The following is a 23,652-nucleotide window of genomic DNA, read 5'->3' as shown; positions in this document are numbered from 1 at the left end:
AAACAAATGCGTCAACGGGGCTTCTCGCTCCAGGCTCACGCCTTCTTAGCGCCCGAATCTTCAACACAATAGACGCAACAAGTATTGCAGTAACAACGATAAAAATCTTTACTGCTATCATCATCACTGATGGACATTCTTTACAGTTGAACATGGTCTTGTAGTATCCTTTCTTACAGACCTCACATAGTACTCCATAATGGCCAGTGGCGCAGCTTGCAGAGACTCCACCGCTGCAGGGAGACTTACGGAGACAGGGGTACGGTTTGGGTATGCTGCCGTTAAACCAGACAGTGCTTCGGTCGTAGCTGTCATCATCGATGTCCAAGTTACGTGAAAAATCTTCATACTCGCTCCTTTAAATCAAAGAGAACGAATTTTGTCTCGAAGTCTTTCACCCCTTAAAATAAAACATCTATTTCTTTTTTTTTTTTTCTTTTTTTTTCTTCTGTATCCTTTAATAAATAGATCTTACTCGTGATGGTGCACTGTTTTCCCATTTCAGACCACGTGTCATTCCCTAGAGTATCATTTCTTCGTTTTACGGATGCGCATGAGAAGACACATGAATATGGATACAACTCAAAGAAAGAATCTTATTCCAAAAGAATGACATTTGGTCTGTATTGAGCAACATTGCACCACAACGCCACAACGAATTAAGTCTAATCAAGGCTGACAAAACCATTATAGGACGATGGTAACTACTTAAATGCACGCATTAAATGATTTCAAGACTTTTGGCAAGGATTCAGTGGTCCTTCGCAGCAGTACCAGACTCTCACGGTCCCTCTCCACTCTTAAGTAGTGGAGTAGTGGAGAGGGCCCGTGAGGATTCGAAAAACCGAAACTGATGAGGCCTGCAGAGGAGATTAGCAAGGATTGGAATAAGTTATGATCTTACTTTTTCTTCAAATCATCCCATATCCAGTAGTACCCTGGCAAGAGAGCCATGTATTCACACGAACAGTCTAAGCCAAACGTAGGACATTTTTCACAGCTTCCAAACCTGTAAAAACGATGGAAGCCATCGAGACATTTGCAGGCTCTGAACCCTGCGGCTTCATTGGACTTTGTACCTATTACACACATAATTCAAATACATGTTAAGGAACCGATAATCCGATAGGGATGATAGTGTTGTAGTAAATGTAGAAGCAGTGGAGGGCATAGCGAGGGAAGGAATGTTCAGGCTCTGAATCCTGCAATTTTAATGGACTTTGAACCTATGACCATATCTAAACCTCAACGTACCTGAGGGGCAGACTTTGCAGTGTGTTGGATCTTTGCCAGGGTTTTTATACGGTTTCACGTAAGTACCACGTGAACAAGATTTACAACCAATACCGAATGAAACCTCACCATGGTGACCCACGGAATTCTGAAAGAAGCCACCTGAATGTTGTTCAGCAACGAGAAAAGTGTCGTAAGCAATTATTACCAAGAGAAGCTGAGCAGAAAAGCAAATAGGGAAAGGATGGCGCTTGCTTTTTCGAAGGAGCGGTTTTACAGCGCCTGACAAAGAATTTTTAAGGAGGCTAGGGCTGTAAAGTGGCTGTTGCCCCTTAAGTTGACAACTCCATTTATACGTTACTGGTTACATTATTGTGGAGTGTGGTCAAATAACATGAGAGAAACTAAATAACACACACTTGTTATAATCATTAAATAGTCCAAGTTATAGATGATTCGGTGCGCATGTGCAAAATAATTTACCGCTGACATTTCAGCTTGCTCACCTGGTGGACAGAGGAGACACTTATGGCCATCACGTGATGAGACCATATATGTACCATAGTTACATGGCTTACACACACGAAGAGAGTGGTCACAATGAAAGCCGCCAAAGGCAAACGCGTCGATCAGAAACTTGTAGTGCTGGGAGGTATTCCTGAGAACGATTTCTGGTGGGGTGCAGTGATAGGACCTGAGTAAGAATGAAAAATGAATGAATGGAGGTAGGGAGGAAGAGAGCAAATGGATGGACGGACAGACAGACGGACGGACGGGTGGATGGATGGGTGGGTGGGTGGATGGATGGATGGATGGATGGATGGATGGATGGGTGGACGGACGGACGGACGGACGGACGGACGGACGGACGGACGGACGGACGGACGGACGGACGGATGGATGGATGGATGGATGGACGAATGGATGGATGGACGGACGGATGAATGGAAAAAGGGAAGGAGAAAAGGAGATACATGAATCATGGACTGTTTAACAAATTCTGGCTGTCCAACTGACTCACACGAATAATTTCGTTTCTCTGGCTGAAGTTACTATCCCAGAGACTCTAAAATGTTCCATATGAATATTCAACATGAACCTACAAAAATAACAGAAAATAAACAGAAGATTAACAGGACATGATAACCATAACGTCATCTTGCATTTCCAAAATGGCGACTTTGGCGTCATATGACACTTCCAACATGACGTCAGTTTAACGGTTGTTATGACGACATATACATCAGAAATTTCTTCACACAATGATAAAAACAGTTACTATGTGATTTTTAGCAAAGCGTGAATTCAACCGCAATATTCTTCGAATACAGTTGAATCTTCATAGGAGATAATAAAGAAACTTACAGTTTATCAAGTTTGGTAGTCTCAAATGCTTGAAGAGTTAAGTTTTTAACTGGGTTATTAGACAGGGTCCTGAAAATCAAAATAAAGTTTAACCGGTGTGCTTACCATTTACCCGATAAAAACGAAAATTCTGGTTTGAAAACAAATGGTAAAAATTCCAGCAAGCTCGGTTTTCCGATTGAGGTAATCCTCTTTTCCCGCTATTTTCGGTTCTACCGGTAGACGCGTGTACCATTTGGGAGACAGGAAACGAAGTCTATTGAAACCATGGGCTATTTTTGACAAAAGGGAAAAGGGGAAAAGGGCGGAAAATCAAATCGAGTTTAAACGTTGTTTTATTTTGTTTCTTTCTTTGAACTAGTTTTCGTTTTTGCTTTTTCGTTTTGTTTAACTTTATTTGACCTTTATTTTTCAAAGCCGAAATATTTTCATATCAGTCGTATCTCAAACTTACATGATTCGAATACTATCTGCATCCAAGAAGAATGTATCCAGAATGTTTTCCATTTCGTTGTCATTCAAAAACCTGTGTAGCAAAATGCAATCACGTCAATATTATAAACTAATTGCGATTTTGAGACGACAATACTACGAAATATTGATGGTTAGTTGGGAGAAAATATATTCGGTATATGTTTCTTCAAACACCGTCAATATTTCGTGGTATTGTCGTTTCAAAATCGTAATTAGTGCTGTATCGCGAACCTAACGAACTTAACCAACACAAAAAAGGAAAAAAACTGACCGAAAGTTCTCCTTTTCGTCGCGCGATAGCCAATCAGAAACCTTAATTTTGAAACGGCAATACCACAAATATTGTCGTCTCAAAAATATAAGTAACTATTTAGTGAATCGCGATACTACAGTATATCTTTCTTATCATTTTCACTTTTGAATCAAATCTCAAACATTTCCTATATCGAAAACTTTGCACGCTTCGAGGTCAAACTTCCCAATTTTCGGTCAATTCTAGACAACTATTAAAGTACTTTTATCAAGTTTCTTTAGCTCAAATAGATAACAAGATTTTCTCTAGACTTACAGATAATAAAGAGACGATAGGTTGGCAAAGGCTCTGCTGTGAATAAAATTAATCTTGTTCCCATTCAGTAACCTTCAAAAGATTATTTTAAATAAAAAAAGATTAGAAGAAAAAGAGAAAATTCGGGAAGTCAAAAAAAAAAAAAAAAAAAAAAAAAAAAACAAACTCGAGTACTTACAATAAGTAGAGCTTTTGCATAGCAATAAAGTTTTCGTTTCTTACAGACGTCAGTTTGTTTCTGGAAAGAAAACTGTAGGAAAAATTAAGATTTGATCCAAATTAAAGTGAGCCTGTGAAATGAGCTTCGATATTTTCAGATTTTCAGAGCGTCAATTTAGAATAGAATAGAGAATTTCAGCTATAAAAAATTATATTCATTCGAAGTTGAGTATATAATTTTTGTGTGGATCCCTGTGTGGATCCCTACATTACGCACGGAGATAATTTATTCATAGTTTAAAAATTCCATACATACAGTGTCTCAAGGTTTGTGAGTTCGTCAAAAACCTTCGGTGGAATCTCTGTTAGAAGATTATCATTTAGAAATCTGTAAAAGGAATGTTTATGTAAATTAAATTTGGGTTAATAACAATTACCTTTCGCAAAATTGAGGTTTCCGAGCATATAAAAAGAAAGAATGGAAGGAAGGAAGGAAGGAAGGAAGGAAGGAAGGAAGGAAGGAAGGAAGGAAGGAAGAACTGGGAGAGTATCAGAGAAGGGAAAGGTCGAGTGGCTCGCATTTTGGCGCGAAACCATCTGGTATCAAAAGCCATTTCACTCCTCAACTGCTAAAATGAACGAAGGTTTGTGCGTTATTCTTGGCACTAACTTACAGTATCTGAAGGTTATAGAGTCCACGAAATACGATCTGAGGAAGCTCCTTGATTTTATTTCCTTGGAGGCCTCTGAATTCGAAATAGTGAGAAAAAGTTGAGAGACTAAGACAAAGAGAAAAAAAGGAAAGAATGCTAAAACACTCCTGCCCTAATGCATGATGACCTGGTGCTGTTGAAGATGATGATGGCGATGATTATGATGTTGCTGATGATAAGGATGATGATGATGATGTTGTTGATGATAAGGATGATGATGGTGATGATGATGTTGTTGATGATGATGATGATGTTGCTGATGATAAGGATGATGATGATGATGTTGTTGATGGTGATGATGATGACGATAATAATGATAATGATGTTGATGATGATGATGATGTTGATGATGATGTTGTTGATGATGATGTTGTTGATGGTGATGATGATGATGATGATGATGATGATATTGATGATGTTGATGATAATGATGATGATGATGATAATGATGATGATATAAAATAATATCAATAAGCAAGAAATGTCAATATTGAAACTTACAGAGTTTGTAGGTTTTTCAGGTGTGTAAATGACATATTCGGCAAAACGCTGAGTTGGTTTCTACTGAGGTCTCTGTTGAATCAAAGATAATAGTCGGCATATTTCAAATTAGCATATACCAACTTGTGTTCTTCTTAAGAACGCGCGCACCCATTGGTTAATTGGAGGTGAATATTGCGTACGATATTCACCTCTGAATCTCGGAATATTTAGTCGGCAACAAAATAGCATCTGCCGGCAATCGTTTTGCTACAATTTCCGATGAGGAATTTGAAAAAATGAAAGTAAATGCCATTCCTATCAATACTAAAAAGGCAGCAAAGTATGGTCTAAAAGTTTTGCTAACAGTTTTGCGTGAACTTGTCACTCAAACAAAAGGTATCTGTTTGTTAGTTTTTATTGAATTTTTGTTTATAAAAATGAGTTACTTTGTACACAAGTTGGTATATGCTAAAACAATTATTCGCCGACATATGTACTTCACTCTATACATTGCCTATTCTGGCTACTAGTTAAGTATCAAGCTTTTCGACATATCCTCAGATTTTTAATCTTAAGTAATTTTAAGGGCGTATCCAAGATTTTACATGAGGGGGGAAATTAACCTCAACACTCTACCCCTCCCTCCCCCTCCCAAAAAATACAAAAACATAACAAATAAATTTCCAATGGGGAAGGGGTATCTAGAATTTCCCGTGTAAATTAACCTCAACAAATCACCCCTCCCTCCCCTCCCCTCCCCTCTCCAAAAACAATGAACGTAACGAATGAACTGCCAATAGGTATGGGGTATCTACAATTTCCAATGAGAAGGTCCCACTAACCTCAACGAATCACCCTTCCCTCCCCTCCCAGAAAACACACGGACGTAAGTACAGCAGTGGCGCAGCTCAACGGGGTTGAACTGAAAGCACTTGAAGGCGCCTATGGTAGCCGCTATACAGTTCATGTATGAAGTGCCTATGGTAATGGTTATCTAGGTTTTCCCTTGAAATCTCGAGGGTTCACTGTCACTCCTTCCATCCCCTCCCTCTCCTCCCTAAAAACAAATAGATTGTTACTTACAAGAATTTTAGATGATATAAGCCAATAAATAATCTCTCAGGTAAGTATTTTATCTTATTTCGCGCCAGAGACCTGTAAAAAAAATATATAAAGGCCATAAAGCTATTATCATTGCAAATGACTTATTATGTGAAGCCACCAAATCGAAATACGGCAACCATCTTGAATAATTATCGTTCTGGACTGACTAGCTAGAAAAGCGTCCTTTGGTAACTGAACTATCGTTAGACTTACAAATGCTGAAGTACTAAGAGATATTTGAACACAGTGTCTGGCAACTCAGTAATCTCGTTGTCTTGCAATTCGCTGTGAAAAATGAAACAAATTATGTTTACTAAAGCCTGGTTCTCACTAGGGACGCAAGTAGACAAAACTCCAAGGTGCACTATCTAAAGGAGCGGCGCAGGGGCAAACACACGAGCGCAAGAGAACAGAACATTTTGTCAGTTTTTGTCAGGTTTTTTTTTTTTTTTTTTTTCAGTTTTTCCTTCTCTAATGCGTTTACCACTCCTGGGTGGACGGCTTGATGCCTAACAGGCCTTGCGACCCAATTGATAAGGCAGCCGGTTGGCACGGGCACTGAAGATGGTCACCAGCGTCTTCAGTGGATCTTTTACGTACGTCCCCTATACAGGGTTATGTAGTGAAGACAGACGGGGCCTACGGTTTGAAGTCCTTGTCCGAGAAGAGAAAAGATGCGCAAGCCAACGCAAGATGCCTTGCGTTGGCTTGCGCTCGTGCTTATGCTTGCTTCTACTTTAGCACCAGTACAGTTTGTTAACTCTCTCCCTTGATTCAAGGGTTTCCCCCAAAGATTCTCAGGTATTCCTTCGTGTAAAACCTAACACAAAGGCTTTATATGATCAGTGGCTAAGAGCGTGGTTTATAGGCTAACATATATCACGAGTTAAGTTAAGAAAGAAATATCTTACATCTTTTCTAGGTGACGGGTGAAAGAAAAAGCATCTTGTCCTAGAAATGATATTCTGTTTCTGGCAAAGTCTCTGTAACAGAGAGAATGAAGATATATGCGATGATCATACTCCTTGTTCGTGAAGATTGACTCAGTACTTTTAAGTGTGACGTTGATAGCATGGAAAAACGACGTCCAGGTCCAAAACAAGAAGCAGTTCTATGGGGTTTCTTTTTATTCACGTTTTCTTCATGACAGGTTCTCATGGTTTCAGGTGGAGGTTAAATCATTGAGAACATTTCCGCTTTATATATATAGCGGTTTTTGTGAGCAGTTGGACCCGGAAATACGCCACAACTTAAGAATCTATTTTCAGTATTTTGACTTACATATCTGTAGTGTAGAAAGACATGTTACGCGGCATCGAGAGGATGTCCTTGTCTCTGCATCTTATGCTAATATGCCACGAAGGGTTCTTCTCGCAAAGGCATCTTGTGAAACACTGAACGGCAACTGGCGCTAAAAATGAGAAAAGATTTCGATGATAGTCTTTGTTCGTTGTTTTATACCAATTTTTGATAATTACGCTTGCAACAAAGACCAAGGTGGGTCGCCCAAGATATTGTTGTTTTTTGTTTTTTTGTTCTTTGTTTTGTTTTGTTTTGTTTTGTTTTGTTTTGTTTTGTTTTGTTTTTTTTTGTTTTTTGTTGTTGTTGTTGTTGTTTTTTGTTGTTTGTTGTTTTTTGTTTTTTGTTTTTTTGTTTTTTGTTTTTTGTTTTTTGTTTTTTGTTTTTGCAATGAAACTTCCAACCCCGCAGACCGTTGGAAAGTCCCAAACGTTTGAAGCTATGAGCTAGTTCTTCGGGTCGCGTGATCGACTCGAGAAGTATAACGCATGATTATAGGAATAGAGCTTTCGCTTCTCATCAGAGTGAGACGGGTTGGATTTCCAAATTTGGTCTCACATTTGAGTAGAGTTGCTCGTTGGTTCTCTCCCGTGTTTCGATGGGTTTTTATTTCCGGATTCTCCGGTTTTCCTCCCTCTGCAAAAATCATCTTCTTATTGATCTCAATAGACCTCTTCACCTTGGTTGTAATGTTTCCCCATTTCCCACGTGTCATTCTCTCGAGAATTTTAAGATTCTATGTTTTAATTCAAAAACTAATTCTTCTTACCTTGCTTTTGAACGGGTATCTTTGAAGTCGTAGCGTGGACCAGTGCAATCAACGCTAGAAGGTTGTAGTGAAAACTTTGTCCTTTCATATTTTCTGGGGGATAATTAGAAAATAGCATCAAATTAACAATTCTTACGTTTGCATTTCGGATTTTTTTTCTTGATTTTATAAGGAATTTTTTCTTGGTCTATCAAAACCATGTCATTTATGTATAAAATCTTGTTCCGATGCCAACTTCGATTAGAGAATTTATCATGTTTCTACGATTCTCCACAAGCTTCCGAATTCAGTGCCTTTGGCTTCTATCTATTAAAAACATTACTCAAAACTCAATTTGTTGTAAAATTTGGATGGACGCCGTGAAAACACGAAAACGCCGAGATCGCAAAAACGTGAAAAGTGCGGCTTTAAAATGTCCGAACAGTACCTGGAAATGTCCAGCTTTAGCAAAATTTCGTCATTTAGCATCGAAACCCGTCACAGTTTCTTGAGTTTAGATGCTCAAACAACCTTCAAAGACCTTAAATTCTTTTAAAATTTTAATACTAAATAATGGAAAGGATATTACCAAAGTACACTTCCGCAACCTATTGTTCGCTTACTTAACGTCGACGTTTATTTTTAAAATATTTTTACAATGAACATTCATTAACTCGTTAAGAAATCTTTGAACAAATAGCAGGCATCTCAGCGTCTTTTTAGACAAATTTGATAGGAAATATAGGCTGTGCAAGTTCTAAATATAGGAAAATATAGGATTTTTTCCCAAAAATATATGCACTTTATAGGAGCTAAGATAGCTTTTCGGTGCCATAACCAGGGATCGGCCATAAAAAAATAAAAAAAACAGAACCAAAAAAAAAGGGGGGGGGGGGCATTTTATTTCCTTCGCCAAATATGCTAAACAGTGTAAAATATAAATGTATCAATCAGCAGTCGTCCTATTTATAGGAAATATAGGTTTTCTTTAAATATAGGCTCTTTATAGGATCCTATACAAATTATAGGAAATATAGGATATATAGGAGGTCTGGGATGCCTGAAATGGCCAGTCGAAATAAAAAGAACGTCTTAAACGCGGCTTTTAATTTCCTAAGGAGAAAGAATAGATAAATTAAAGTGAATGACCACAGGATGGGAAGTTTGTGCTGTCATGCTTGAAATTTCTCACGGATACAAAGAATGAATACTAACCATTGTTTGCTTCAAAATGTAATTTGAAAACGTTTTGAGGACAATGTAAGAATTTCCATAATATTTACTTGTCGTACGGCATTTTTTTGTTAGTTTGTTTTTTAATCTATATATTTTTTGAAGAATTGGCAAAGTATCAAAGTATCAGCTTTAAAAAGTTAATAAAAACTTGGATAAAAATATCAAAAAATTGCAAATTTTTGCCGAACATTCGAAACTTCTTACACCGAAAACTCGATATCTTACCCTGTTCTGCTTTTAGCAAAGTGTTAACGAAAAATCATTTTGGGACAGCTTTAAAAAAATTATAAAAAACATGAATAAAAATATTTAAAAATTGCAAATTTTTGCCTAGGCCGACATTAAATAAAGTTACCTTACCTTTATCTAAGAAATACCGTGAAAACAGCAGTGATGTTGAAATCTCCTTACCTCGTACTTCGATGAACATCCACTAACAACCCTATGGAACGACAACTCTACACTATCATGTATCGCTTTCCAGTATCGGTGAACAAGAACAGCCCGTAAGACTTCCGTCAAATGTTATGAAACAAATCTTTAAGCTGATTGGTCGTGATGACCACAACTTCAACCAATCACAAAATGGCACATAAAGTTTATCTCGGTGGGAAACTAGGGGATCAACCAGGGACGATGCGCGCGATAGTCCCAGAGTATGGTGAATGGAGAGACGTGCGCGTTTCGTTTTGTTTTGCTTTTTGGCGCGAAAATTCCAACCAATTCCACACGAACTCCATCAGGGCTTCACATCACATGCTTCAAGTTATCACATCAAAAGCCAAAATTTAGGTGGGCGTTTTTCCCCCGTTAAAACAAATAGACAAACAAATTTGTTTCACAATATTATTTTGCTCGTAAAATCTTCGAAAATATAATATTCGCATAAAATAAGAATAACTTTTCAATAATGGACATAGAAACTTTTTAGATTTTTTTAGAAACATCTCCATTTCGGAGCAAGTCATTTAGAAAGGGATGCGGTACTGTACGTTTTCCACTCGAATAAAACTGCTTTGACCTATAGTATTTGTAGTTCTCATTGATGATGTGAGACCCTTCTTCGAATTTCGTTGTTGAGAATCGTTGCACCAAACATCCAAAGTGACTCGGGTACAAAACCCAGAATCCAGGACTGAAATGAAAAAATTTAAGTTTTTCGATTAATTAAGCAAATGGTCAACTGAGTCTGTTTCAAGGGCAACTAAGTTTGTGAACTTTTTTCCCACGAAGAAAGGCCTGAGTTTTATTGACATTCAGAAACAGCCTCTGGACTGATCAAAGTCAGGGCATGGCTAACTCACAGATTGAACCCTGAAACAACCTCTGGGCTGATCTAAGTCAGGGCATGGCTAACTCACAGATCAAACCCTGAAACAACCTCTGGGCTGATCTAAGTCAGGGCATGGCTAACTCACAGATCAAACCCTGAAACAACCTCTGGGCTGATCTAAGTCAGGGCACGGCTAACTCACAGATCAAACCCTGAAACGACCTCTGGGCTGATCTAAGTCAGGGCACGACTAACTCACAGAGTGAACCCTGAAACAACCTCTGGGCTGATCAAAGTCAGGGCACGGCTAACTCACAGATAGAACCCTGAAACGACCTCTGGGCTGATCTAAGTCAGGGCACGGCTAACTCACAGATAGAACCCTGAAACAACCTCTGGGCTGATCTAAGTCAAGTCAAGTTTATTTTACACACAAAATTACAATACAAAAATATAGGAATAATTAAATAGAGTTGAACAGTTATGAAAAATACAGAATAAATATTTACAAAGCGAGATCACGTTTAGTGTGTATGGCTGTTGAAAAAGTATAAACTATCGAGTCAACAGCCATTGCACGGCTAACTCACAAATCGAAATGGAATTCAGTGTTTTATCCGGGTTCTCCGGTTTCCTCCCTCCGCAAAAATAAATTTTCAATTGCAAATTCCTATCCGGAACAAGAGCCGCTTTGTGGAACCATCGTTAAAACCTTTTCCGAATTCGCTAGGATGACCACGAAACAATAGCTTGAATTCGAGACTGAGCTTGATTCTTGAGTCCAACCTCAACTTCAAGCATTTTTTTGTGATCAGCCAAGTTAAATCGGAAAAGATACATTCCCCATTAGCAGCTGGGCCATAAGTATGTCCAATACAAATCAATACACACCTGAATAGCATGGAACCAATACCCGCAGTTCCTCTTTGACACACCCAGGGTGGGTAAGGCATGACGAACGTATGTCTCTGGGGAGGGGACGGCTAGGTTTGGTTTGGTATGGTAGGTCATGGCGGATGCTACATAGTATGGTCTCAAAGACTGTAAATAATCACATTATAACGTAAGTAGAAAAGAAAATAAGTAACATCCTATATAAATAATACAAAGAAGAAATAAGAACTTCTCATGATTCCTTAAAGAAAGCATCCCGATCATTCACCTTCCCCTGCCTCGCACCCACAGTCTTCACCCCCCCCCCCCCCCTCCCCATAAATGCAAAAACTCAATAATCATAATACCTGGACAGTAATGCCATCTGATGAATATTCATAAGCCAATGCTCTTGAAAAGTGATCAACAAATGCCTAAAAATAAATAATGGAAACATTAAGTTTTAGGATTTTGTTTGATGCAAATGAACAACCAAATCCCTAGGGGTTGCGTTACCCTATTTAAGGATCTACATATCCAATCCATAGTCTGTCATTATATACCTTAGTTGCGGCATATACTGTCATCTGAGGTGTGGGTTGCTGGGCTGCACTGGATGACATGTTGATTATCGCTCCTCTTTTTCTTTATAAAGAAACAAAAGCAATAGTCCCCTTTACAGTTCCCTGCGCCATCCTGAAAGGTAGCCGTGCCTTTGCATCGAAGTGAGACAAACGGTGAGCTTGCAATGATAGGGACATGTGAATAATTGTCTAAGGTGTTAAAAAAGGTCTCTATCATCACAAGCTCACCGTTCGTCTCGCTTTGATGCAAAGGCACGGCTACCTTTCAAGATGGCGCAGGGAACTGTGAAAGGGACTATTATAAATATGTTACTAGATGAAGCAAGGAAGCTAAACAAATCTAACAATCTATGATACCACTTCTTTCAGAATCTATTATTATTGTCCTTTTTGTTCGCCTATTATCTTTTATGTTGTTACTCTAAAAGTTTAGTTAAAATCTATTCTTGAATAAGAAAAATAATTTGAAAAAGGTAAATAAAGAGAACAGAAAACACTATAAAGTAATTAATTTTTCTCTACTTTCACAAACAATGAGGAACTTTGAATTCATAAAATGTTGATGTATTTTGCATTACTTTTTGTAATGCCAAGTAGTACCTTTTCACCATTTGAGGCAAAACGACACAAGTCATCTATTCAAAGAAAAACAATACGTCAAAAGACTGTAAGTATTTGAGAGTTGTTCAAACTTACAGGTCAACCCACAAAAGAATGATCACACTTAATGTATTCTCATACTTCTATGCACAGGTTCTTTACCTTAAACCAATGCATTTCAATGCCAAGCTGTCTAGTTTTACCAAATAAGGCATGCAAATGCTCATTTGGCAGCAAAAAAATGTGCAAAGAAGTATGGGAATAAATCATATGTGGTCATACTTCTGCGCATCGTACTGTAATGCAAAAATTGCACTCAGGGCACTAGAGAATCCTCTTAATCATGCACCTAAGTTGCACATGCTGTACCAATGCCTGAAAAGGACTGATAATAAATTGAGACAACCATTATTGGAATACATTAAAATTGGCCTTTATAAATGCATCTACAAAACAAACGAAAAATGATGACAAAAACATTGACAACAGAGTAAAAGTAAATCAAAAAGTTATCACTATACCATGGTAGTTGCAGCCATGTTGATGTTGAACAACTCCCACAAACGCTATAAAAACAACCATAAACAGCAACCTAAGATAAGAGTTTCTGTAACTAGCACAGTAATCCAGTTTCAAATTCTCTGAACTGGTTAGCAATTGTGAAGAAAATTGGTGGTACCAATGCCCAGGCTGCAATGGAACTCCAAAGTGTTTGAATTGTTAATTAAAAGTAGTGCATTCTTTATTTCACCATTGGTATTTAAATAAATATTATGCAAGGGCGGATCCAGGGGGAGGGTCGGGGGGTCACGACCCCCCTGTCATTCCTGAGGTCAAATGGGCTTCTTGTGGTAAAAATGCGACTGGGATTCCTTTGCCCACAAAATTTACCCCTGAGACCCCCCTTCAAAAAAACCCTGGATCCGCCGTTGTTATGCTAACCCTAAGAAATGAGTCTGTTATAATCAAAGAACACAGTCATAATTTAGAAACTGGAAAGATGTTTTCTTTTCATACCTTTTCTGGGACATCTAACAGCAACTGAGGATAGTCGTACATGACACCAACATTGTTTACTGAGAGAAATAAGAATGGTAAACTAAGAATAAGAAGTCAGACTATGCTGTTCATTTAATCCATCAGTAATTATCCATACATCCCATTCTTTCCATTTCCCTTCCTTTTGCTCCCACTTTCCTGTTATTATAATTTCATTCTGGCATTAGTTACATGGCATCAACTGTTCATGCAATAAAATTGTGAAAAATTGTTGTTTCAAATTGTCTCATGTGCTGTCACCTTCACTATCTTAAATTTTCATTAGCCATAAGTAAAATCACTATAATTGAAAACGTTCTTATGTGCTCAGTCCCCTCTTGGTTTATACCAATAAAATAAACCCAAAGGAAGCCAGAGGAAGCCAAAGGAATAAGGAGTTGCCTGTGGAGTAGGCTAGGTAAAAGGAGTATTTCGTCATTTTTATTCTGGGATTATAATGACTATCTTAATATTTCTAATATACCTAATATTCCAATATCAAACTGCTCCAATTCCCTTGCAATTCCTCTATATATGTCTTGTCGGCTGAAGTCAGTTGTTGACACATATGTCAGGACTTGAAACTCTGTTTCTAAAATGTCAATAAAAGGATATTCCATTAGTAATATAATTACAGTCAAACTGCTATCGCCTGGCGAAATTCAAAGGGATGTGGTTGATTATTGTTAATTTGAGTTTTTCAAAGTCATTATATTAAAAGCTGAAGATACTACCAGAAATTCAAAGGATAGCTTACCAATCTCTTTTGCAATCTTCTCAAGTTTTGGGGTGGTTCTGCTTATGAGTATAATGTTCATCCCATATTTTGCAAGCTGAAATAGAATATGTTTTTATTGATTTGAACAAATTCATTTCTCTTTCCCTCTCCTTATCAATCATCACTCTAAATTTATAATTAAAACTTGAAAGAAAAAATGAAGAAATCCAGCTACCCCCTTCCCTGCCCCGTCCCAACATTCATAAGAAAGAACCAGCCACTTCCCAGCCCCCTTCCCTCCCTAGAGATACTTTTTAACATCCAGTCTGTTACTAAAACATTTTACCTCTCTGGCAAAGGCCTTTCCTATTCCATCAGAAGCACCAGTAACAACTGAAAAGACAGATTTTAATTTTAATTTCTACTTTTTTTCAAAACTTCTATTTCATTACTGGTTTTGTACTATCTTTCTACCTATAGATGTACCCATTCATGAATATGCATCAATTCAATCATCCACTTCAAACATTTATCCCTTTATCCATTCATCCATCTATCCCCCCATCCAACTAATCATTTATTTATCCATCTACCTATTCATCTAACCACCCACTCAGCATTAATTTATTCATTAACCCTTAAACATATCCATTCATCTATCTATCAATTCATTTAATTGTTCATCCATCTACCTATTCACCCACCAACCATCCACCCATCCATCCACCCACTAACCCATCCATCCATATATCCATCCATCCATTCATTCATCCATTAATTTATTCATCCATCTATTTAACTATTCAACTATCTGTTTAACCATTTATCCCCCCATTTATTTATCCATGCATCCATCCATGCATCATATCGATCCATCAATCCATCCATCCATCCATGCCTCCCTCCCTCCCTCCCTCCCTCCCTCCATCCATTCATTCATATATCTACTCCCTCATACATTAATAAGAAATATTTACATATCTTAAGTTGTCAAGGGATTCATGGGTTATTTCCTGTGTAATATAATTTATGCTGCTCTTTTGGTCATATCTATTGTGTTATATAGATTGTAAAGCTGGTATTGTTTTTTGGTATTGTGTTGTCAGCTGTGCTGTATAAATTATAAGCTTGTTACACCAGAGATAAGCCAGATGAACAGTGGGTGCTATGGGACCAAAGGTTTACAATTTTTCACAAAAGAAAGTTATGCGAATTAGCTAAACATCAGCAATGCAATATATTACCAGCCCATTTGCCACCATACTTGGTAGACAAATCCTTTACGACTAACAATCTCGTAAATACGTAGACTCTCAATCCACTAAGCAAGGACAAGCAAACGGACAAGGAGATCTTTGCAGCCCAAGCAAAACCTGCAAACAAATCATGAAAAATATTGAATGAAAAAGTCTCCGCAAAAAGAGGTAAAATTCATTAAAAAATCTTCATACCTAAAACTGCCAACAGATTTCGATAGCCACCGAAAAATGCGCTAAATTTATCAAAGGTTTCCCAAAGCTGCAACTTGTCCGCCATTTTGCTTTGTGTCAGTGAACCGGAAGTAAAATTCCCTCAAGTCATCTGACCGGAAATAAACCTACACAATGTTTATTGATGCATCTGTCATTTGATCTGGTTTCGGTTAAGTTGGAATGCGATATTTTAAGGTTTCAAAGCCAAAACTTATCTAGACCTACCTCATTTCCGTTGAGGTCACTGCAGTTTCGTCTGTGGAAGGATTGTGAATCATTCGAAGGGCATAAGGAGGAGATTTTTTGGGCGAAAAACGTAAATCAGAGAGCAGAAAAGTTTGGTTTTACAGCTACGTACAACTGTCATGGCAGCTGAGCCTCTTGTTAAACAAGACGAACTGGCCGATGTCCTTCGCGAATGGGATGATGAAGAAGACGAAGTTGTTGAGTTTATACAGCACTCTAGGCCGGATTCAAGAGGTACACGTCAGAGAAATGAGAACGGCTCTCCGCTGCAAGATGTCGATATTTCTGACGGTAATGGGACAAAGCCTCCTCGAGAAAGATCTACCCTCACAGGAAAGCCTTTTTATGCACCATACGTACGATTCTTTAAGGCAGCCTGTTTATTTCTTTCATTTTTGGGCCTGGTAAGATATATTTTTATTGCATACAATAACTTCTAATGTACCAAATTTAACTTCACAAGTTTACAGTGTGTGAGAATGATTTAGAATTTTTGTGTGCTAGGAGTTCAGTAAAGTCTTCAACAAAAAAGAGGTTTTTATAACGTTTTTTTAACACCCGCTAAAATATTTAATTGTCAAGTTAGGACGGGTTGTAAAATGAGCTTTCTAGTAATGGTATGCATGATGGCCGGAGGGACTGCCACGTTGCTTCAGCTTAACGTGTTGTGTGACTGCACACGTGGAAAAATCAACCATTTTTAATTAATAAATTGATAAATACAACGGTTAATCAATCAATATATATATATAAGTATCAAATTATAAATAATTAAGAGACCAAAGATATTAGCATAGGAAATCGCACGATCTCGAGTACAATTTGGAAATTAATAGACACGAGTAATGTTTTGAAAGTTCTTGTAATTGCACGAGCCTTTAGGCGAGTACAATTAAAGAACTTTCAATACATTACGAGTGTCTATTAATTCCAAATTGTACGAGAAGATCATGCGATATTTTGTTTATAGTTCACTCAACAAAATTTCAGTAAAAAATGCGAAGCGACGCCGTTCATCTTTGTCTATTTGGCAGCCGATTTCCAGTCCATCATGCAACTGAAATGCATTAAAAAGATTAGTTCTTACGGCTTTAAAATTTTATTTATGCTTTTTAAGTACAAAATGATAGAAAATAATTGTTTTGATATTGTTTTGGCCATGTTGCCATAGCGACTTAATTCGGTACTCCTACGGAGTACAATTAGCGCTATAATTGTACTCCTCTCGACCAATCAGAGTCGAGTAATTTTGTAGAGTGTACTATAATAGACTAAAGATATCAATATTGGTATTATTATTTATGATTTAAGTAGTATTAAATTCCAGCAGAAGACTTAACTAAGGGAGATCGACAGCTTGGATCAAGTCTATGAAAAATAGATAATTGTTTTTAATTTTGTCATCTTTAGGGTATATCTAATGCGATATATGGAACAGCAATCCTGGACCTGGCATTCCACACCAGCACCAAGCTTCCGTATATGTCCTTCGTATTTACGGCACGATCTATTGGGTATTTAGTAGGGAGTATCGCCGGTGGCTGGACCTATGATAAATACGATAGTTATTTAGTCCTTGGATGTTCCTGTCTTGGCTGTGCATTGGCTATGATTGTGTTTCCTTTGGTTGGAAGCATTTACGCATTGATTATGATTGCTTCTGCAATGACTATTTGTGCAGGTTCTCTAGATACAGGTAATAGAAAGTTTTGTCACTTCATATCTTTATGGGAATGGGCAACATGGGTGGCAGAGAGGTGTGAGCATTTGCCTCTCACCAAGGCAACCTGGTTCAATTCATAAAATGTGTCATAATGTGAGTAGAGTTGCTTGTTGGTTATCTGCTGTATACTACTAAGGATGAATCCAGCCAACATTTTAGGGGGGGGGGGGCTAATTGAGTTTAGGGGGGCTAATTGAGTTTCTTTCATCAATATACAACGGAAAAACAATAAAAAAAGCATCTAATTCTTCAGTTTTGTTTTTTGGTTTTTTTTTTCCTGCTGAAATTCTAAATTCCAATTTGAATTCAGTGGATGAAGAGCCACTCTGTAGAATTTAAATGCCAAATGTTAAATCCCTTTTTTTTTCAATCTTTTAATAAAGAAAGCCCATATTTCAAATTTATAGGTTTTAAAAAAATCACTACCTCTCCCACCACTCCTACTACTCAGTTTAAGTAACAGGTAATATATAAATTCAGGCACTGCCTAAAAGCGGAGCTCACAATGGGCACAGGGAACCCAATGTGGATAAAACTGAAATGTGATAATATAATCGGGGGAGAGATCATCTTTTTTTTTTATTCGAGATGAAAATGTTCCACAAAATGAAAACCATGAAGTAAAAAAATCAAATTGAAATGCACTACAATCATTCTTTTCCTTTGTTTAAGTATCAGGTATTAGTAACCTTAGCCTGCGTGCAGCCGAACTAACTGCTAAGTATGTCTGCGAACTATACGAGAGAAAAGTCTGGCTGCACTCAGGCTATAGTAGCCTCTACACTTGCCATTTCTCTCCCCAGGATAAAAAATGTGTTGTGTGGTGACTGTGCAGATGCACATGGTGACACATGCCACAGGGAAAAAAAACGGATTCCGAAATTGGGAATTGTTGGGAATTTCCTTGAATTTCCAATTCGAACACCAACGTTGGTATTTATTGTTGGAAATTTCCTTCTAATACCCAATAGAAAAACAAAATTCCCAACAAACTAACATTGGGAATAAGTGCCACGTTCCCAATTTCGTTCTTTCTGGGAATTGGATGGGAATTCGTTGGGAATTCAAGAAAATTCCCAACAAATCCCCAATTTGGGAATTTGGTTTTTTTTCCTGTGGTCTGAGTAGGAGGGTTCAGTAGGCAGTGTAGCGCCTGATTAGAATTTCCAAAGGGTGGAGAAACTCTGAATAGTGTATTTTGTAGTTCCACAAACCATCCACACCTTCACCATGGAGAGAGATGGGAGTTTCAATGGCTTGGGATGGACATATTTATGTTGAGTGTTCAGTCAAAAGTCTGATATTATTTACTCTCTTTAGAAGATGTAAATATTTTCTGACAATATAAATCCAGCAACATAAATTCAGCGACATAATTACAAATTGAACCCTGATACATGAAACTCATGGATTAATCTCATTGATTTTGTTATTCTATTTTTAAGCTGGCAACGCCATTTCCTTTGTCTTATGGCCCAAGAAATCCCAGCCCTACTTGCAGTTCCTTCACTTCACCTTTGCCTTGGGCTCATTTCTTGCTCCTCTGCTATCACAGCCATTCCTCCTGCCTGACGCTCTGACCAACCCCCCACCAAACCATACAGACAACAGAAACGTGACAGGAGGTTATGAACCTGGTGATATACTACCAATAACATGGGCCTACTGGATCGGCAGCATTCCTCTCATCGCTTCTGGGCTGTTTTTCCTAGCATGTGCTTTCTTGAAAGGTCTTAAGGAAACAGTTGTCAAAAAGGAAGAACACCACTCCACAGTGAATCATCCAAACAGTCTATTATTTAAGGCAATCGTTCTGTTCCTCTTTTTCATTCTGCTTCTTCAATATGTCGGCATGGAGATTGTATATGGTGGATACGTATTTATGTACGCTGTGAAGACCAAACCTCACATGAGCAAACACATGGCTTCCCTTCTAACTGCCACATACTGGGGAACATTTGCACTGGGAAGACTTATATCCGTGCAGTTAGCCAAATACATCAAACCACCAAAGATGATTTTAGCAGATTTCATAGGTTGCTTGTTGGCAGGAGTGATCTTGATTTCTCAAACCCAGTACGGATGTGATGCAAACTCTGGCCCAAAACTTTGGGCTGGAACAATCATCCTAGGAATCTCAGCTGCATCAGTATTTCCATCAGCCTTGAGTTGGGCAGAGTACTTTGTTGAAGTGTCAGGTCGAGTGGCATCGTTACTTCTCGTTGGAGCATGTTTAGGTGAGATGACCATTCCTATTGCCGTAGGGAACACTTTCGATACCATTGGACCTTGTTCTTTAATGTACTGTATATTTGCTTTGAGTTTTCTTGGCATATTGAACTTTGCTGCAATCCTGTTGTTTGGTCGGCATTACAGATCACTTAGTGTTTTCTCAGGGGTGGAGTTTCATAAGAATAATGTTGTTGAGGAGCCGCCGAAGCCAAAACAACACGATGAGGATGAGGTTTTAAGACTTCTTGAACAAAACAATGAGATATTCAATGGTAATTAACTCCTAAACATTCATCATACAAAGACAAATCTTTTGTTTAATAGATGTTCTGGTTGAGTAATAGTGACTATTAGTCACTAAATAGATACTATTTATCAGTATTTAGTTTGTTTTTATTTCAGGGTTTAATTGCATCCGCTCTAAAGAATTAAGTAATAGATTTTTTTGAAGGAAAAAGATTTTCAGCATATGCTGTTCTCATAATGGCTGAGAACCAGGTCACCCAGTCATTAGTTCACAATAAAAGACATAAAGAACATGAAATGCGTTTATAGAATAAAAGTGTAGAAATTGGCCTTTTGTCTTTACCTGAATGAGTAGCCTTGATCGGCCTTGCAGGAAGGTTGAAGGTTTTGATGGTTTTTAATTGATTAGTGCCATATTTACAATTTATAAAAAATTATAATCGTAATGTTCCTTATTTTAGGCTGTGTTCATTATGTACACCGCAGGGTGGGGCAAAGGAAAATTGGGGTGGGACCATAAAATTTTTCAGGTGTTCAAGGGGGAATGTTAAATTATTTTTGCAATGGTAGGGGGATGCTAATTTTTCTGTCAATAACAAATGACTATTACTAACATATAAAACTCAACAAGAAATTTAATGAACAGGATAATTGTACACTACTATATAAATAACATTTGTAATCATCATCATCTTCTTCAATTTTATCACTATTGTCATCATCATTATCATCATCATCGTCATCATCAATATTGGGATTAAACTTTCCTTCGAGTCCATGTATTACAAACTCAACATGTTGGAGAGCTTCATCACAAAACAAATCCAAATCCCTAAGATGTTTAAGTGCTTTCAAATGAAATTTGGGCTTGAGGAATTGCAATGCTTGCATATGGATATCTTCTTTTGAGGACATCTGCCAAGTTGACTTGGAAAAAGTACTACTGTATCTCTCCACTGGAAATGTGGGTAATCAATTTTTCTATTTTGTCTTTGCTTGAGATCGAATATGTTGTGCTATTGAAACAGGGCAAAAAATGTGGCTACTGCATGCAACATGACTGGATAACTCAACCATAGGTATCCCAGCACCTTACCCTGATTACTCAAGATTGCCAGCCTATCATTATAAAGACGTTTTCAGTACTTTACTATACAAAGATGACAGGGCCACCATTCCACGGGATGTTGACGATTTCTTGCCGCGAGCTCAATTAAAACAGCAATTCTCTGATGAAACAATACTAGACCTAAATCAACAAGTAGGAGAATTGATTTAACTTAATACACCGTATGGTTTGTGATGTTTAGAAACTGACGTTTCGGACGTTAGTCCTTCGTCGGAGTAAATGTGACAAAGAAAGAAAGCATTGACAAGTTTTGTAGAAAATTTAATGTTGATGAATGCCATGTCCGTGGATTGCTACAGCATTTGTTAACATTGGAACGCACTGAGCAAGAACATCCGACAGAATCAACGTAAAATAGACCAGTCAGCAAGAAAAGCAAAAGATTATGATGACTATGACTGGAGGCAACTAGCCATTTCATATTATAGCCTCAATAAATTATTAGTAGAGGAGCTTCTTAAATATCTTCGACACCACAATTTACCTCTAAATGGAAAAAAAGAAAGACAAAATCATGCGTACTATGGCACACATTAATTTGTGCAGAGAAGACACACAGGATGCTGATATTGATTCTGAAGTGCATGATTATGACAATGATGATGACGAAGATGAAGACGAAAGTGATTGAAAGTGATGATGATAGTGAAGACGATGATGAGGTAATGGCACTAGTCGACAGTGAGGAGAAAATGGAAACCAATATTCCTCTTCCAGTTCAGTATGTATCGCGATCAGGAAGACAGTCTATAGGTGGGCGTACTGTTTACATTTCCAAAAATCAACTTTTGAGCCATAAACGATTGCACTTAAGAAATATAAGGAAGTCATAACTGTTGATAATATTTATCAATTTGAGAACAGTTGCTTCATTAGTTCAGGACATATAATAAATTAAAGTTGCTAAATCTTGCAGTAAATGTATGTTGGTTGGCAACATCTTGCCAACCAACAGTACATTTACTCTCAAATTTCACAATGTGAAAACAACTTGAAAACCATCAAGAGATTCTCATCAAATTCTCAGATATCTTCCAAAGCGATAGAATCTTGCCAATTTTGACATTTGTTTGTTTATTGCTTGAATTTCCAAGAATTTCATGTTCTTGATCAAAACAAATTACGTCATCGTACGTCCACCTCATAGCAAGCTCTCGTTACCAGTCATCGCAATGGTTTGCATAGGAATGTGTAGGTATCAGGACAAAGAAGTGTTTGTATTTAAGTATATGGGGGGGGGGGGGGGGGTACACATTTTCTTTATGCTAAAGGAGGGGGGGCACAATATTTTTTGACATTAAGTGGGGGGATCTTGAAATTTTGGAGTATTTGAAATATCCTCGGCTCCCCCCCTCCTGCGGTATACATACTGAACATACATAATGAACAGCCTTAAGGCACATTTAACGCTTTCGCAGTTTTGTGTATATGGCCATCACTAAACCGAGAATTCATAGGTTTGTGAAGCGAGCAATATCATCTTTGGCAACACATAAAGTGAAAATTTCGCATTTCCGTTGTACCCGCCATTGTAAAATTCTCACTTGTTTTGAGGGTACATTTAAGCTCAGGAAAACCGTTTCTTGCAAATAATTCTTCTAGAAATTCTTCGTTACAGCTACATGTCTGAAAATCGTTGAGGCATATAGAGATACCATATTTGAAGTTTATGTTTATTAGGTTAGAAAGGTCAAGTATTGATTGTTTTTTTGTACACGAAATCGGTGATTCATCTCAATATCAGAGTCGTCAAATTAGCATATTTGCCTGTTTGCTTAAGCATTAAAATTTCTTCCAAACAAAAAACAATTTTGCAAAACTAATACAATTTTATGAAATTTAATAATGCTTGACTTTATTCAAATAGCAATATAAAATTGAAAAACTTGAATTTACTAGCCTCCGTTGCAGACGTCCTGCGGGGTTCGGTTCGGATCCCTCCCCGAACCGAACCCCGCAGGACGTCTGCAACGGAGGCTATGAATTTACGATATAAATAAAGATTATAAAAAATTTGAATTTATAAAAGATAAATTGAGAACACTAAAATATTGCTAAAGGGGTGCATCCCATTTAATTATAGCATAAGGTAAAAAAAACTATCTTTAAAACGTTGGGTCTTACATTTAAAAAGGC

The 23,652-nt window shown here is 37.6% G+C and overlaps 3 protein-coding genes across 3 annotated transcripts; 1 reads left to right on the top strand and 2 right to left on the bottom strand.

Annotated features, from left to right (window-relative positions):
• Window positions 1–35: 35 nt before the first annotated feature.
• Window positions 36–5,048, bottom strand: LOC116287632 (uncharacterized). The gene is made up of 11 exons (XM_089040292.1): window positions 5,014–5,048; window positions 4,474–4,545; window positions 4,116–4,187; window positions 3,053–3,124; window positions 2,599–2,667; window positions 2,255–2,332; window positions 1,740–1,927; window positions 1,255–1,395; window positions 905–1,079; window positions 145–356; window positions 36–58 (listed from the first exon to the last, which is right to left on the bottom strand). Exons 1-11 carry the CDS (start codon window positions 5,046–5,048, stop codon window positions 36–38), a joined length of 1,137 nt encoding a protein of 378 aa, XP_088896418.1.
• Window positions 5,049–10,214: 5,166 nt separating this feature from the next.
• LOC116287642 (inactive hydroxysteroid dehydrogenase-like protein 1) lies at window positions 10,215–16,040 on the bottom strand. The gene is made up of 12 exons (XM_089039914.1): window positions 15,920–16,040; window positions 15,713–15,841; window positions 14,815–14,861; window positions 14,508–14,583; window positions 14,235–14,342; window positions 13,730–13,788; window positions 13,234–13,278; window positions 12,713–12,747; window positions 12,092–12,173; window positions 11,897–11,962; window positions 11,547–11,696; window positions 10,215–10,517 (listed from the first exon to the last, which is right to left on the bottom strand). Exons 1-12 carry the CDS (start codon window positions 16,002–16,004, stop codon window positions 10,422–10,424), a joined length of 978 nt encoding a protein of 325 aa, XP_088896040.1. The 5' UTR covers window positions 16,005–16,040; the 3' UTR covers window positions 10,215–10,421.
• A 47-nt stretch (window positions 16,041–16,087) lies between these two features.
• Window positions 16,088–20,717, top strand: LOC116287641 (sodium-dependent glucose transporter 1A). The gene is made up of 3 exons (XM_031694327.2): window positions 16,088–16,590; window positions 17,597–17,882; window positions 19,355–20,717. Exons 1-3 carry the CDS (start codon window positions 16,306–16,308, stop codon window positions 20,419–20,421), a joined length of 1,638 nt encoding a protein of 545 aa, XP_031550187.2. The 5' UTR covers window positions 16,088–16,305; the 3' UTR covers window positions 20,422–20,717.
• Window positions 20,718–23,652: the final 2,935 nt, after the last annotated feature.

Source organism: Actinia tenebrosa, unplaced genomic scaffold, assembly GCF_029948245.1.
Source record: "Actinia tenebrosa isolate PJP-AT-01 unplaced genomic scaffold, QUT_ActTen_1.0 PGA_scaffold7__59_contigs__length_16204524, whole genome shotgun sequence".
Taxonomy (NCBI): Eukaryota; Metazoa; Cnidaria; class Anthozoa; order Actiniaria; family Actiniidae; genus Actinia; species Actinia tenebrosa.
The sequence above is the reverse complement of the archived record's forward strand: the minus strand, read 5'-3'. Positions and strand labels throughout refer to the sequence as shown.